Source organism: Acanthaster planci, linkage group LG09 (assembly GCF_054643075.1).
Source record: "Acanthaster planci isolate LZ-2023a linkage group LG09, COTS_SCS, whole genome shotgun sequence".
NCBI lineage: Eukaryota > Metazoa > Echinodermata > Asteroidea > Valvatida > Acanthasteridae > Acanthaster > Acanthaster planci.
The window spans coordinates 20,395,704-20,412,666 of NC_141785.1; the positions used below are offsets into that span (position 1 = coordinate 20,395,704).

At 39.6% G+C, this 16,963-nt stretch overlaps 1 protein-coding gene across 1 annotated transcript in view; it reads left to right on the forward strand.

The window, feature by feature from the left end:
• ssrp1 (structure specific recognition protein 1) overlaps positions 1 to 11,252 on the forward strand; it is a 28,099-nt gene extending 16,847 nt beyond the window's left edge. Inside the window, exon 16 of the mRNA XM_022246440.2 lies at positions 9,270 to 11,252. Coding sequence (XP_022102132.1) covers positions 9,270 to 9,395 — 126 coding nt within the window. The 3' untranslated portion in view covers positions 9,396 to 11,252. The remainder of the gene's footprint in view (positions 1 to 9,269) is intronic.
• The last annotated feature ends 5,711 nt before the right edge of the window (positions 11,253 to 16,963 follow it).

Sequence of the window (16,963 nt, forward strand, 5' to 3'; positions counted from 1 at the left end):
TTGCCATCAGCAAGCTTTGCAACAAACAGGAATGAGACTCAGTCAGTAGTGACGTAGTTTCTTCCACCCCATTAGCTCTGCATCCTTTCCAACAAGTCCAAAGACAACAAATACCATGGACTCTCTGGGCAGCTTGTTGGGGCAACACAATACCCCGCCCCCCTCGCGTGCAGGCCTTGCTCCTTTCGTTGAAAGACCAAGGTTAAGGTCTTACATGATTTTCACTGGGGTTCCGTCACAGCTGAACTTGGACTTGGCCCAACCCACTTAGTAGCCACTGGCAATTATTTGTTTTTTTTTTAATCCTTGCATAACTAACTGGCTCTCAGAGCACGTTTCATCCCAGGTTGATGGCCGCTCAAAAGGTCTAGGCCAGAGTCCTTGTGAATGGAACAATAATCCTCTGGCTTGTCAACAAACTTCTCAGGTAAAAGTCCAAGAACAACAGAAAACAAAACAGAACACAAACAAACAAAAACAGCTGGTAGTCATTCCTCCTCTATGATTGGTGAATAAGTTTTTTATTTACAAGTTACCACCTCTTTTTCCAAGTAAAGAGAGCTTTTCTTTCCTTTTTCCCAATGATGCATTCCAGATGAAAAGTGATTGTTGCTGTTAAACTGTTGACGTTGACCTCTTTTTAAAAAAAAAATCTGCTTTGCATTTTAGCACTACTGTTGAAAGAGCAACAGTTCTTCTGTTAAAACTTTGTTCAAGGCACTTCGTTTGGAGACCCAGCTCAAGCTGATCAATTCACAGAACTGCCACTGTGAGTTAAATCAGCAATGTGTGGGAAAATACTCCCGAAGAATTGCCATAAGGGTTGAGTTTATTGTCCTCCACAAGAGTTTCAGTCCCAGAAAAAGTAATAAAAATGGGACAATTATCTAATGTAAAGTTGAATTGCAAAGAATGATGTATGTAGGAAGTGTTTTGTATAAAAAGAAAGAAAAACAACAAACACTTGTCACAAAATCTCACACTCTTGCCATCTTGCTCTTCATATGTTAATTGCTGAGCAGCCCCTTGTCAAATATGCCTCAATATTCTGTGAATGTGAAGATGTCTGCTTATTTCAGACTTACTCTTCAAAAGTTCTAACTCATTCTCTCGCTATGAAGTGCTCACTATCACTTACAAGCTATAGAGATGAATGCATCATGATCGACAACAAAGCCATACAGCCACAGTACACCTGCTCAGTGTTGATTACGGTTGGTAATGTAAACGTGTAGAAGTTGGGTCCCTGATACCAACAATATAGAAATGCTCCCAAACATAATAGTTGTCTGGGATTTGCAAATCCCACGACCTTAACATGAGCCCCTTGGGGCTAACAGTATTTTGACACCCCATGCTGGTAGGCAACATACATGTAGGTACTCTTATGAATTATAGAAGGTCATTCACTTGCTGTGACTAGCCCCCTCTACTGACGTCATTCGGAAATCCCATTGACCTTACAAGAATTATGTCTCTGAAAAAGCGTGCCTCTAAATCGTATCTTGTGCTCCATTTAAATGGTGCGAACAGATGTGCCCAATTTGTTTTGAACAGTGAGGTAAACAAGAATTTGAAAAGGCAGTGGAGAACCTACCTATGTACCCCCAGTACATGTATGTGCGTCAGTTTAAATTACATGGAATTAAGTTACTCTCACTGTCCTCAATCCTCCGATTTTAATATGATTTTACGTACTCCCTGTAGGTAGGCCTTCCCCATACTAAGGTGACAGTAACTTTTGTAAGGAATATTAAAACCATGTTATAGGGACAAAAATTTGTCTGCATAATGGTTTTGGTTCCTATGATATATTTGAAGAAATGTTTAGTCATGTTTAAATTTTACTGTTTTCAATGAGGCTTGAATTAGTGGACTGTACTGGTCTGTACACCTTTTCAACCCACAGACCTGATGGGTCCAGTCCACTAATTCAAGCCCCATTGAAAACAGTGTAAAATCAGCACCGTTCAGGGCCCAATAGCATGCACGCCAACATCCCTGAGATTTCAGAAACACAAATTAAATTATTGCCTAGTCCCTAATCTTTCAATTTCTTTTCAGTTGTTTTGGGGGTTAACGAATTACATTTTTAATTATTCCCACAAAACAAAATCACCCCCCCCGACAAGTGATTTTTCCGAAGTCTGATTGCAGCCATTTTTCAAGTGGCAATCCTCAACTTTCTCGGGCACGTACGACCATTTTTCAACTGTAGTTTTTAGCCATTTTAGCTCAAAGACCCAGGGAGTTCATCCTGGCAGCGATTTACACAATCTCACCATTTTGGGGGCCAAACAATCTGGTTTTTCAAAAGATACTGTGGGAGCACTTTTAATGCTAATGAGCTGGCCAGAAATTCTCACTTGAATTAGTGGTCTGCACCCTGATAGGCTAGAAATGTTGTTGAGCCATTCTGAATAGCCTGACTCAGTACAGGTGACCTCCGTGGGTGACCCTAATGCCAGATGTAAAAGTGCACGCAATCAGCTGATAAGCATTGTATTACTATTGTGCAACTCTCCCTACCCTCAGGCCCCAACATGTCCCAAACAAGCTGTCCTTGCCTTTGATAAGTTAGCGCCCATAGGCCTCTCTCCACTGCCACCTTTATCAAAGGGAATCTGGTCCTTGACAATATTGGATAAGAACACAACACACCCCCTCCACACCCCTCCCACTGCTTTGGTTTCCACCAATGGGCAAGGTCCATGTTGGAGGGCCTATTCAGACAGAATGTTTTGTATGCTAATTGTATTGTGCAGAGGGGTTTAATGCTAATTTTGCTTTACCTGAGCCCATTCTTTTGTTATACAGTACCAGGTCAGTGACTTATTGGATGTCTGCTGTGTATTAGATAAGAAGGGAAACAGTAATTTCAGCTTTTCTGGGTGTTTATTTGGGCATGTGGTAGAAAAACAGCATGGATAGATAAGTCAGTTACTGGTCCTAATGTTTTTGAAAATTGATGGCAACGCCAAAGGCTTTGTACAGCATATGCCTTAGGCGCCAAGTCAAAATAGAAACGGTTGACCAAGCGGGAAATGGTTGCCCTTAATCCACTTTCAAACCGTTGCCCGATTCAACTGCAAGTGGGTAATGGTTGCAAGACACCGTTTCCCGAAAGAGAATTGGCTATGCGGCAACCCCTTTGATGCATACTACCATCTCCCCCACCTTGGTACAAAAGCCCTGACTCCCAGCTTACCATGAATGGTTATTGTGCATCGGCTTTGTTATGTAAATTGGGCCAGCTCATCCACAGGCTTAGCACAGCTTATTCAGAAGGGGAAGCAATTAATCTCTTAACAAAAGTCTAACTCCATCAGAGTCAGCGGGCCTATGTGCATCACTAAGTCTCGTGTCACTGAATTAAGATCTGTAGTTTTCTTTCCCAAAATCTAGCACTGTCAGGCAGTGATTTCCACATCACAGATTTGTCAATAATTGGATTAGACAATAGAGTAAATGGAGAAGATTATAGATGCAACAATCACGGGACTTCAAAATCAATCTAAAATGTGAAATAAGAAAAGTCCACTAATGTTGGTATGGGTAGCGTGGCAAACTGAAGAAAAAAATCCTTATCCATTTAAACGGTAGTATAAACCCATCCTTAACCCCCCCAAAAAAATTGTTGACATATCAATGGGCTGGGGTCCCAGCTGTTGATAAACAGCTCTAATGACTCAACCACCAGCCACAATGGAGTGTAATCCTTAAAGCTCTCTATTGTTAGAAAACATCACCCAGGAGTGGTGTTCATCAAACCACAAGCATTTAGCTAGTGACTCCCTATCGTTGCCCGCTTTACTCTGAAGCGGGTAAGGAGCTTATCGTTTATGTATCGTTTCCCACTTCATGAACCGTTTCTATTTTGACTTGGTGCCTTAGTAGCGTATAAGCATATCACCACATCTCAAAAATTTGAAGCCGAATGTTAACTTTGACTGCAATTTTGAACAGTTCTTGAGAAAACAATTGTGTTCAGTGCAGTTTAGAAAGGAACTCGTTCAAAAATGTGGGTTTCAACTAGAACTTAGTTTATTATTTAAAATTTGCCAACAGGATCAGGGGTACTCCTGTGACTTGTGTTTAGTTTTAGTGATGCAGTTTTAGATGTAATCCAGTTTGAAATACAATAAATATTTCCCTCCAACATTATTTAAGATTGCTTTTGGTTTGTTTTGGAAGTGTAGAAGGTTGTGAGAAAATGGTGGAGCATTTTAAAAGTTTTCCCTAAATTTTAAGTTTTGTGGACTCAGCCAAAAGTATCTGTAATTACATTTTCCCCCTCATACATGGAGTGCATGTATGCCCAACATTAACATTCCTAAATTATAATCTGAGGAACCGTGATGTAACTGATCCCAGCTGCGGCTGCACATTCATGATGTATTGCTCTAGGCTGACACATGACTCATGGATTCACATGCGTCACAGAGACAAGATGGGCTGTGGGTAACCATGGAAATGCACTTGTCCTAATAACATCCTGGGACGTCCTATTGGACTTTTTTTAACCATTTTAAATTGTTACCTTCATGCTGTGCACAACCACTGTGCAGATTCCAATCGTTGACAGGTCATAATCAGACTTTCTTACCTTGCACACTGTTTTTTTAAAGCTTGATCACTTTTACCAAAAATTTGTACTTTTATGTTACGTACTTTCAAAAATGCAGTGCTTCCAAGTTCAAAGAACGAGGCAAATAAGGCATTGTACACTTCACAGGTTGTGTTCCATGGCTTCCTGAAATAGATAAAAGATCTTTCCTAACCAGCGGCCGCCGTGTGTACATGCTTAACACGGTTGTGAAATAAGGCTTCAGCTTTCAAGTTGAAAATGTGATGTCATGAGTTGGGTGCATTTAAACGCTGGGTGTACATGTAAACGAAATTATGGTTGTCACGCAGTCAAGGGAACAGCTGAAATATTGCGGGACTTGTCATTGTTTGTAATTTGACATTAAGAATGGGATCTGGATTGGACTTTCCGGTAACATCTGGGAAAGTGTTAAGGAATGTCCAAATTGAGCAGCCCCCTGGTTTGTTGAACTGTTACCAAAGGATTTCTCTCTGTTATTTTCTTGTTAATTTGTTCAGAGTGGGGTGGAATTGAAAACTATCCTATCAAGTTCATGGAGTTTCACAAACCTGTTAGAAGAGTGGCAACTGCTGTCCCACCTGGAATGACCTTTAAAGCTGAAATGCAAAGCTTTTATTCTGAGAATCTGTCCTTCAAAGGAAGTGTTGTTTGCCAAGGAGTTGAACAGGATTTGTGATGTGATGAAATTTGATAGTCAATGCACACCTGCCCCCCTATGCAGGGGGTTGGCTTAAAGTCTTGCCATTTTTTTCTTGAGAGATTTAAACTCCTTCTACTGGTAGCTGAAGCATGTTGTTAGCTGTGGCTGAAGTAAAGTTTGCATTGCTTTGATTGTAGAAATATTTGAACTGCTGCAACAGCTGCTGAAGCAAGTTCTGATGTTTTGTCAAAAATAATGACTTTTGTGTGACAAATCTTTGAAAATGCGTGCACGAAAAAAGTGCATTTTAAATATTATGTTTTCTGATGTACATAATCTTGCAAATTTCTCAGAAATGACCATGTGGTTTTTTTGTACTGTTTCTCAGAAAAATAATCATGCCTGCTTAAGGAAAAGGCGATACTAGTTTGCTCTGGCTGTTCGTGCAATTTCCCGCTCAGTGTTGAGAGGGTGAAATTTCCAGTGGAATTTCATTTTTTTTTTCTCCAAAGTAACATACTAGATTATTGAAGTTTCAGAAGTGTTCAAATGTACTGGTATGCTGTGTGGTATGCTGTGTGGTTCAGAGAAGAGGCAAATATCTCTCAATTGATCGGATGAACAGCTGGACGAGGAAGCTCTTGTCCACATTTGCATTTGTAGCTGATGCAATCCCAAACTGCATCATCCAACTGGGTATGTATGCTGTGGCATTCAGCATGCTCTTCCTGCCTGATCCCCACACTCTTCCAGCCAAACAATACATCAAGCATTAGTGCGTGCCTGCATATGTGATTTCGTCATGCACAGATGCAGTGCCTGTCTCTGTCGTAGCATTTTTATTGTGACTTTTCCTGCTTATTGATTACAGGTAATTAAAAGTGCCAGGAGCTTGTCAAACTTGCTTTTCCAAATATCAAGTCTACACAGGAATTTCCGCTATTCATAGATGAAGTTGTTTTTTTAATGGTTGTTGATTGGTAATTTATGGAAATACATTTGGAAACGGAAGGCTCTTTTATAGACGCCAAATTTACAGAATTCGTTTGTGCTCAAATTAAAAGAGAAAAAAACCAGAAAAAGTCTGTTGCATTGAAATTTATTTGTTGCATTGAACTGGTCTTGTCTGCAGGAGAAAGTGGCATGAAACCCAGCTCCTTAACATTTAGTAAGTTTACCTTCCCCATATCATTCATTCGCTGTCGTTGCTTTTAAGTGCCATGATCTAAATGAAATTGTAGCATGTATACATGTAAGTCTGATTTATTTTTATTGTTATCAACTTGTCAGAACCGTCACCCAGTCGAGCCCACAATTTTTCTTTGGTTCTTGGATTACAAGCAAACAAGTATGAAGGATACTAAAATCTATTCTTATTCCTTCATGAAAATTTATCTACATCATGAAAGACAACCTAAAGATTTTGGTTGTCAGACTTATATCACCACATATCCTACCAATAAAGACCTCTGTATAGCTTAGTTTTTGTTTTAAGAATTTTGTGCTTTTTTTTCAATTATATGCTTGTTTATGCAAAACCTGGGTCCCTTTTTATCTTTTTCAAATTCATACTATATCATAGTTATACTGGTAATATTTCTAAAGTTTTATTGTGTTTTTTTAATGACAGTTTACCTTTGTCTTCTTTTTGATTATTACATAATTCATCCTTTATTATTTTTTATGAGTAACTTGTTTACTGTTGGACGGACATAACAATTGCAGATAAATTATTCCTTATTAAATATTAGATTAATAAAATTAACATGTCTGTGATGGTATTTCATATTCCCCCAAGAAAAGGAAACAGAAATGAAAAAAGACAGACAAGCAATACAGGAAAAGATGGAAATTGGAAATGTATTTCGAAAAGAAATATTTAATTGCAGTTATCGGGCATCCTTACAATTTTCAGTCAGCCAAAAATGTTAAATAGTTGATGTAGTGAATACATTGACTTGTGGTCATCTCTCATTAATTCGCCTGGTCATTCTTATTTGCATCTTTAAGGAACAATTTGTTAACGTGGTTGATTGAGATTTGCCTAAAGCTATTGCAAAGTGTTAGGTTCCAACATTCATAATGAGAATAAATGTGGGAAAGTACAGAAGTGTTACCCTTTTTTATGTACATGTATGCTCAGTTTTCCTGGAGACTTTTTAAACTGTGAATCCGTATTGATTAGCAATATAGCATCTCTAATTTAAAACCCAATCTCACAGATGTTTGCCTACGTGGTTTTTTACATTCAAATCAAGGGTCTCAGCTCAATTTTTTCCTGTGTCATGTCGGAGAGGTCACTATGAAACCAAAGTAGGATTCTGACACCGCTTTTGGGTTTTCTCAAAATTCAAATGATCATTAGTCAAGTTTGCTCTGTCTCCTACTCTACAGTAGGTGTTAGAGCTGTCTAGTCTTATGGCATTTGGTTTAAAACAATATTAGCCTCTGGATAACTCACCTTCAGAAGAACCTCATCATTTGTTGCAGACTGTGAATCATGCGTAGTGCACAGGTGGTTGGATCTCAACCGAACGTTGGTAACTTTTGAATATTTTTTAGTCATTGAGTGAAAATACATGCCTACATGGGGTAAACGTGTGTTTTCAAGACAGGTCTCTTGCAGATTTTAAAGAAATGAAGTGCATGAATTGTCTCTGAATATTTTAGATTTTAGAATTTATGCAAAAAAAGATACATTAAAAATCTTAAGTTTTCTTCAATGAGTTCTATGTATTCAAAATTGACAAATACCATAGTTTCAGCTGTGCTGAAATACTTGTCCTGTTGTTTTGCAACCAGCATCAACCGTCCAGCTCAAGTAAATACCAGATTTATTACTAATCAGTTACTAATCAATATTAATTTATTAATAACTCATTTATTTGCTATTGTTCAATTGTTGCTAATGTCCTAAAGAATGGCATGTATGATTAAAAAAAATTTCTCAGAATACACAATCACAATAATTAATCAATAAAACACTTAGAACACACTTAGATGCGTTTTACCTATGATACAGCATAGGTGCGACAGCATTTGCAGCCAGGAATTTTTACATGGGCTCAAGCAATATGTAGCTTTTTTGTTTTTGTGCCTGTGTTCAGTACCATCATTATGGCATGACCTATTAGGAAGGTTTTAAAGATAGGTTGAGTCAATATTGTGTGTCACATGGCGTGTTCCAAACAGATGTTCTCTTCATATCAGCAGTTCTTAGGATAACACTTGTCATGCAACTGTCTCCTGCTGGCAGGAGTAATCCTGCCTGCAAGGTTTGGGGTAGGGTCAGAGGTCTCGACCTGGTATTTTGCCTGGGTCAAGTTGTTTGTTGCTTTTTCCCTTGCAAAGCCAGCATGTTGCGTTGGTGAATAGTGCACACCATAGGACTGGGAGAACTGATGGTCGCATCCATGGTACCTTTGACATTAGAATAGCTGTATTTGAGGTATAAGCAGAAAACTTAAACAGCAGTAGCCATTTTGTATGGGTACCTCAAATATAGTTACTTATGTTGTCTAAATGCGGTCAAAAAACATTGAGTAGGTGACACTAAATTTTGATGGCATGTCAGTGATCTTTTATAGCATCTGCAGAAAGCCAACTTTATGATATTCAGGGTTATCATTAAAGTAAAGAAATAAAAAGACGTTTATTTGATTAGGATTAAAGTGGTCTGAGGACTTGTGCATAACTGGGTAGAAAACTTTGATTTTCTGTGATTCTTGATACAGGGGGAAGGAAAGGGTGACAAGACAAACGTGGTAAAGGGCTGGAGGAAAAGACTAGCCAGAATAGACAGGGAAAGATGAACCACCCAAGCCATTGTTTTAAAATTAAATGAACCCAAAGACATTGAGGGAACAAGGGGCAGGAAATGCCATATGAAATTAAAATATTTCCATTTCTCGTCCATGATGTTATGTTCGTAAAGTTCTGCAGTTTCCGGAAAAGTAGCTTGTGTGTAAATCCTAATGGTGATGATTTAAATTCAACAAATCCCCTGAATTATTTCTGCAGGATGCCAAGTCAGAGGCATCTGAAGGAGCTGTCAGTAACCCTGCAAGTTCCGAGGAAGAAAAGGAGGCGTCAGGAGGCAGCAATCTCGAAGAAGAAGAAGAGGAGGAAGATGATGATGATGAATGAGAAGACATCTTGTCGACTTCCAACCTTGTTGCCAGGCAAGCTGAACTGACGAAACCATCTGACCAGTTCTGTCACAAAGATTTATTGTAAAACTGCTTTAATCTTTCATGTAATTTCCCCTGTACTTTGGAAACATGGATAAGTTAACACTGTCTTTTATGCTTAAAGCCTTGAGCATTTGGTCCTTGGTAAATTGGGCTGTTTAGAAGTAAGCCTCTTGTCTTGCTCTGAAGATTAATATTCACATGAGTGAACTCTGTGCCAGTTTTTGGTCGATTGCTGTCTCTAGCTGATGTTTATCATGTTGCAGCCATTTGTGTCTGGTACCATGCACACATGTGTATTGTCAGTGCATATTTAGATAAATGCAGCCAGACTGTTATTTGTGTTTCTATCTATTGCAGTCAATTGGATATGTCAGAAGGATGTAAGTCACTTGCAGCCATGTTGAATTCCTTGTTCTTTACCCAGTGAAGGCAACTTTGTGAAGTTGTTTTTTCAATCAAAACTTTAACTTGAAACCTAACTCCCTTGGCATTTTTTGGCTAGGAAGCGACCCAAATCATGCAAAATCCTTCAACTACCTTCATGTAAAAGTTGAGTGTAGCCTTGATCCTCCAGAATCCTCCCAAATCCCTCAGAGAATTTTCAAGGATTAGAAAAGGCTTGGGTCAATGAAGAAATGCTTGTGTCCTTTAAATAAGGCTTGTGCGGGAAAGGTCTTGGTTTGAAAACCTAACTCTTTTGTCCACAAAAGGCAGAGCATTCAAACTGGTGCACTTGCTCATCTGTCAAAGCTTCCATAGCACATATTACGAGGCACAAATATGTCGATGCCTGGGCCAGGTGAATATATACTCAACGTGTATGCGATGCCACAAATGTGAGATATAACGTGGTTACACGTATTGAGAGGAGGCAAACATTAAATAGTTGTGTGGCATTAAATGCCCATTCCAGTTACCAATCACGACTTATTGTGTCATATTGCATAATATGTGATATTTGTGATGGAGGCGTGTGGGTAGGCGTGTCTTTCTATCCTTTATCTTCTCCAGCATTAGAAGATATGGTAGTACGTCTTCATCCTTACAGCATTTACTGTAGAAACAAAGCAACTGTAACAGTGTTAGGATCATGGTCAAAATATTAACATTGCCCAGCAGTGGAAGTCCAAAAGGTGGGGGGGGGCATATAATGGCAGAGCTACAGTTCCTAATGTAGGGGCATATTGCAAGCTTTCATTCCTGAAACTTACATCAAAGTGATGCCTTCTTTGTAGTTTTTGTTCTCCATGTCTACTTATTGAAGTGACAGCCTTGCAAAATAACCTCAGCATGTATATCTTGGATTTACTCCAAAAAGATGTGTCCCCCCCCCATTGTTGGGAATATGCTAACCTTCCCCAGGATTATGCACAATTTTTTTTGACATGGTTCATGATTCTTGTATGGCTTTTTTTTTCATTCTTTAGAATCATATTTTTTCCGGGGAGGAACCATAAATGAAATTTCAGTTTTCCTTTTCAGCAACTTTTTTTTTGTTGTGGAAATGCAGCAGACATATGTCCTTGACAGTGGTAAAAACAGCTGATCCCTGCAACATTGAGAGAGCTCAGAAAATAAGAGTCAGTTTTTAAAAAGACCATTGTTTGCATAGTTGAGTGCTTCCAAATTTGGTTTCTCGTCCCTCAATGACGAGAGAACAACACTGGTCTGTGTGTTCCCCTGAAAGGCCAAATGATGACCGTGTTGATTCAGATTTAGGAATTGCAGATTTCAAACTAATGCTTTGTTGGATTTTTTTGGTCAGTAATCTGCTGGCATGCAGTAAAATGTGTAACTTTTGGGACAGAAATCGTGAATGTGTGCTTTTTGTGTTTGTATTTTGTATTGTCGGGTCATTGTGTTCTGCTTCCGTTGAGGCTGCCAGTTTTAAGGTGGGAGGTTTGGAAGCCCTGGAAAGCTGCATTGGTAATTCGTCGTGTTTAAATGGTGTTTACCCATACAACCAGAAATTACCGGGAACGCCCAATTCTCCCATGGACACGTTTTCAAGTAGATTAAACCGATCCACACTGAAAACGCTTCAGTACAGTTTTTCCTCACTGTTTGATTAAACTTACTGCAATACAATAGACCTTTTTCACCCACATGACTAAATGTAAATACCACCACGTGTGGACCGTATTGGCCAAGGGGATCGCATATATTCCTACGGGCAGTTTCAACCACGTGCAAGTGCACGTGCGAAGGTTGCATACTTAACTAGTTTTTCTTGAATAGGTAGATTACCATCACAACACAGGTCTAGCCATGGAGGTAGGAAAAGAGACTAGCACGATCTTGACATTACTGGAAAAAAAAGTCTAGAGCTGATCGGTGCGCAGAAATCTGTTGACGATATGAAGTTTCCACCCTCGATTTATTTTGTTGATACAACAGCTGTGTTACCAAGTACTTTGTGTTACTCTCAATAAATTTGGGTGGTCTTTTAGTGTTGTTCCAAGTTGCAAGCTCTCCAGTTCGTGGCCTGAACTTGATAATGCGGTATTATGAAACCCAGCACTTATAACTGCAGTATCTCGCGAACTAAAAAAAGTTCTGATTGAACTTAGACCCCGAGCAGTGCACGGTCTGCAGAACACTAGCTTGTTTGGATCATCTGGAAAACCAAAGCTAACTCTTTTGGGGGGTGGCATTGCACAATTAAAATGGTATACTGTAAACTGAACAAGTATCAAGGTTCCTTTTATGGTACCACTCCCATCAGTTCCTTTTATGGTACCACTCCCGTCAGTACTGTGGACTCACTTCATTTCTCTTGCGTCTTGTTTTGTTCACGCTCCGCACGTACGTGGTGTGGAACACGTTCAACTTAATCTACGTAGAAGTTGCTGTTTCACCAAATTCCATTAAATGGTGGACGTAATATTGGGCCAATCTTTGTGCCTCGACATCATAGTTTAAAGTAAAGTGTCTCGTTATACTTTTCCCCTTTGATCATTCATTGAATGATCAGAAAGTTTGGGTTTGTAATGAGCCTCTCAGTCAAGTTTGTATTAAAAATATCAACAGTTTTGTGGACTGTTTTTATATAGGAGTTTTAAAACAAACAGGGTATTTCCATTCCAAATCTGTCCTTGTATATCACCAAAAAAAGGTTTTCTTGTCACACTGACTTTAACAATGAACTTTGTCAATATCGGCCCCGTCCCAAACGGACCAAAGGCCAGGTTTGGTTAGTTGGAGGGGGAAAACAAGTCCGGATCACCCGAGTTTTGTTGACAGTTGACTTGTGACGTATTTGTTTGGTTAACTGTGGACAGCAGAGAAATTTAGATAACATCCAATCTTTCTCTTATTTGTATTGGACTTTACAATGGACAATTGTATACCTCTATGTTTGACCATAAAATTTATCTTCAAGTGCTTGACACGAACTCGATGAAGTGTTCATGTGGAAAGTAAAGGCATCGGATTGTTTTCGTACCAGTAATTCATTTTGGTGCTTTTGGGGAACTTGTTGATGCATCAGAAGTCGGTATTCGTTGCACTTGGAATGACAAAATCACAACTGACTGGGAGATGTTGCGCGTTTGGTGCGAACCACCACCGAAAAATAGATGGACGTTCACCGTGAAATCTTACCTGATGAGAGTTTGTCCAGTGTCGTGAACTTTCACCCGCCCAGGCCTGAAAAAAACATCAGACCGTCACAACAACTGGCCAATAATAACCAAACCTTTGTAATTACGCATGGCTTGCTGTCGTTTTTTAAGTCTGAATGAAATGCATTCCTTTGCCGAGGAAAAATCTAATGCTATGTCGTTAAATCGTCGAAGGCAAAATAGCACGCCTGTACGGAACCTCAAATTTGTGACCTGTAACACGCAAACTGTACGTTTCTGTAAACTTTGTATTCTACTTCTCGAACCCCCAACACTTCCAGTCCTTCCATTGTTGCATTTTTTGGTGGGATGAGGTTAATAAGATAATTTTGAAAATAAGTGGCATTGGCCATTAAAATGAGACAATATTGTGGCTTTTTATGCGGCACAGTTGACTCGACCTTCTTCAAATCCCGTCATGATTGACAGACTGTAAAGTCTAACGGTTATTACTTACTTAGATAATAATGTATCCATTAAGCCCTTGAGTAAATCCACATTGTCCATTTCGACTCCACCGCTCTTCACTTTGTGCAAGCTCACTCCGTAGTTTATCGGTTTGTTTTGAGCGATAAACAGATAAATCGCGATTTTTGTCCTATTCGAGCGCTGATAAAACGGGTCAGTCCCTGAACATCCTTTACTTTTGAAGACTTTGTTTTCCACCCTCTTTTTCACATATCGTGACAGAGTATTTTAAAACACTCGCGTATGTTCTTCGAATACTTGGGTAGCCTGTGTTTGAAAGGAGAGTAAAACTGGAAAACATTGGACTTTTTAGTAAAATCTTTCTGAAAATGGATCATTTGTAATCATGAAAGTTTGTTTCTTCAGAGCGACTGCGATTCATATACTGACAGTCAATGAACCTTGAGGACCTTGGCCCACACAGATCATCTCTATCTTTTTTTTTTCAGCAGACAAACCGATGATCAAAGCTCAAGTTTATTAGAGCTAACCGTCACACTTGTCGCGTCCAACGTTTCGAAGGGTCCAATTTATGCATGTGAGAATGCAGCTGTGAACATCCAGACAGTTCATGGTACCCCAGCACTGCCATCCTGTTTTGGAAAGATTTTGTTTCTGTCATTTTGTACAAATTTCTTACCTCAACTGTAAGCAAAGAGCTTAGCACAAGTGTAAGGTACAGTCCGCGGTGGATGTCTGTCATGTCTTGAAGCTGCCCCCTCCGAAACACAGAAATCAATTAATTAATCTTTCTTTTGGGGGGGGGGTTATGCAAATGAAAGCCCCCTCTTTTGAAGGAAATATCTTCCATTAATAAATACGTCTATAATTATAATGAGCGTTTGCATGGGTGCAGACCGTGTCGTCGTGGTGTGACGGTGGTTCGAGCGACAGGCTTGTGTTCAAATAACTTTGTGAAGGACACTCAATGAACGCAAAGTTGTTTGTTAAGTCAGTCATGCACCTACATGTATTTATTTGTATAATCACAGACAATAAGCTTTAACCATGTAAAGATTACTTTCTCCTTAGAAAACGTGCGCATCGTGTGAGCTTTCGATTTGCATACAATATGTCTCTGAAGTGAATCACTTCAGACCATAGTTAATGGTTTGCTTAGCCCATAACTGACCTAGTAGGCATCGTGCATAGCCTTGTTGACTCCTGTTTTCCATGTACGAACACTTTTGCTTAGGCATGACAAACGGCGCAAAGAAACATACAGAAATTATTAAATACTTGCTTGTCAAAGTTTATCAAATCTTTTCACAGTTAGCTGTTTGTATATTTTACAGATCTGTTAAAATAATTCGAACGATTTTTAGTTAGTGGATTAGGTACGTACCTCGGCCAAAAAGTGAAATTTCAACACAGTTGTTTTATTTTGAAATACACTTGGACGCACAAGAGACTGGGTCACTTGCAAGGGGTGAATTCAGACCCAAATATTGGGGTGGGGGGCACAGTTGGGGCAAAATCTTTTCATGTGACCTGTTGTGGCTTTTCCAGAGGAATGATGCTCTACTTTGGGGGCTTTGTACAAACTTTTAGCAGAAAGGTAAATGAACTAGACCCCCAACATCGATTTTTCTTTCTACCGCATCCAAAAGGCCCAGCTCTTTTTTGGATGTGACCATTTTCAACTCAATGAATTACCATATAACCGCCAAGATTTCTACCGTAGACGACAAACAAGTATTTATCGATGACCGTTAATCGTCGTACATGTACATGTGACCGCGGTCACGCGCACGCCCAACAAAAGCCGCTTGTCTTTTGTGTCTGCGAGTAATACAAAAGGACATTGTGCATGTGTGGGATATCCTCACACTCTTGCGCAATGCCAAGGATTGGACCATGGAGGAGGGTTGGACAACCTGCAGTACATGGGGGATATTTGACGCACGCTTTGGACCTTCAAAAGTATTTGAGGGTGCAAAGTTCTTTGTTGCCGTGGTTTCTGTTTACATTTAGGGACTCGTCACTTAAATAGAAAAGAAATATGTAGAATTTATTTATTGACCGTTATATGCATGCAGTAACAAATTCATAAATAGCTAAATTCAAGACCTTTCTCCATCTTTTATGTCTCTTGTAAATACAGCTTATACAAGCAGGAGGCTCAGAATCAAAGACTTCGGGAAGTTTGTAATTAAATGTTGAATTGTATGGCCTGATACTCATGTGTATCTAAAATTCATAAAAAACAGTCGTTGTCAGTCCTCCCAGTTGAGTAGCTTGGATTTTACTAGTGGGGGGTGGGCACCTGGGGGAATAAGGAATTTGTGGGGGGACATGCCCTTGCCCCCCTCCCCGTGGCTACTCCATTGAGCCATCCTAAATACACTATTATTGTGGAGTCGAGGTGTGGTTGGGAGACGATAACTCCAGTATTGCCTAAGACTTCGCACTTTGAACAAAAACTAAAGTAACAAGTTTAACGCAGTGGGATTACGACGAGGTACATACATGTACTAATATTCCGTTGAAAAACCGCAGCCTGATACTATGATAGGAGAGCGGGTTTTCCCAGTGAATCACCCAGGGACTTGTGGTCTTGGCATTTCTGACAGTTAACTTGGTAATATCTCCATGCGGTTACCCTGTGCTCTAAAATGTCTCTCAGAGATAATAAACATAATAATCTTTCTAATTCATCATTTGAAAATTACGGTAAGCTGTCCAAACTCGTTTTGCGAACGCGTACAAGTGGTGCAATCCAAATGGTCATAATGATTCAGTTCAAGGCCTTTGTTCGAAAAAGAAACCGGCAGTGATGACTTCATGCACGGATCGCGCGATCAGTTGGAGCCGTCTTTCTTACGAGGGGGGTTCCACAGAATTATGTGTTTTTGCCTTTTCCTTTCTATGCTAGATATTTGACGTACAGTCTTGAGACGCTTCAGTGACTGTGTAGCTAATGAACAAATGAAGTTTAAATCAATCCAGAAAATTATCCGAAAATAAGACCGTGAAAACATGATTTTGACCATTTCGAGTGGATTTCTGCACCCTTCCTTTGTGCTGATCAAGAGGGAAACCCCGTCAAAATTCCCCACATAATAATGGTCGTGTCTGCGCTGTTTACTACATCTCATTATCGCGGGGTGGTGTTGCGAGGAGTGCTGCAGGCAGTGGGGATTTCGCAATTAGAATTTAAAAGGAACAACCATTCAGTCACGAAGGGGTGACCGCTTTGATAATACTGAAGACTGTATACTAAAAAATCAAGTAAATGTCTTTATCTAACTTAGTTAGACAAAATAATTTGAATGATTTATTCGTAATCGTGAATCGTGGGTGATTGCTACGCAGGTTATGAAACACATTTGAGGGAATTTTTATAACCACTCCTCAGTGACGGAATAGTCGCGTCTGGCAAACAGCTGATTGGAGGATGAGGGTTATGGGGCAACAGCTGATAGCAGGA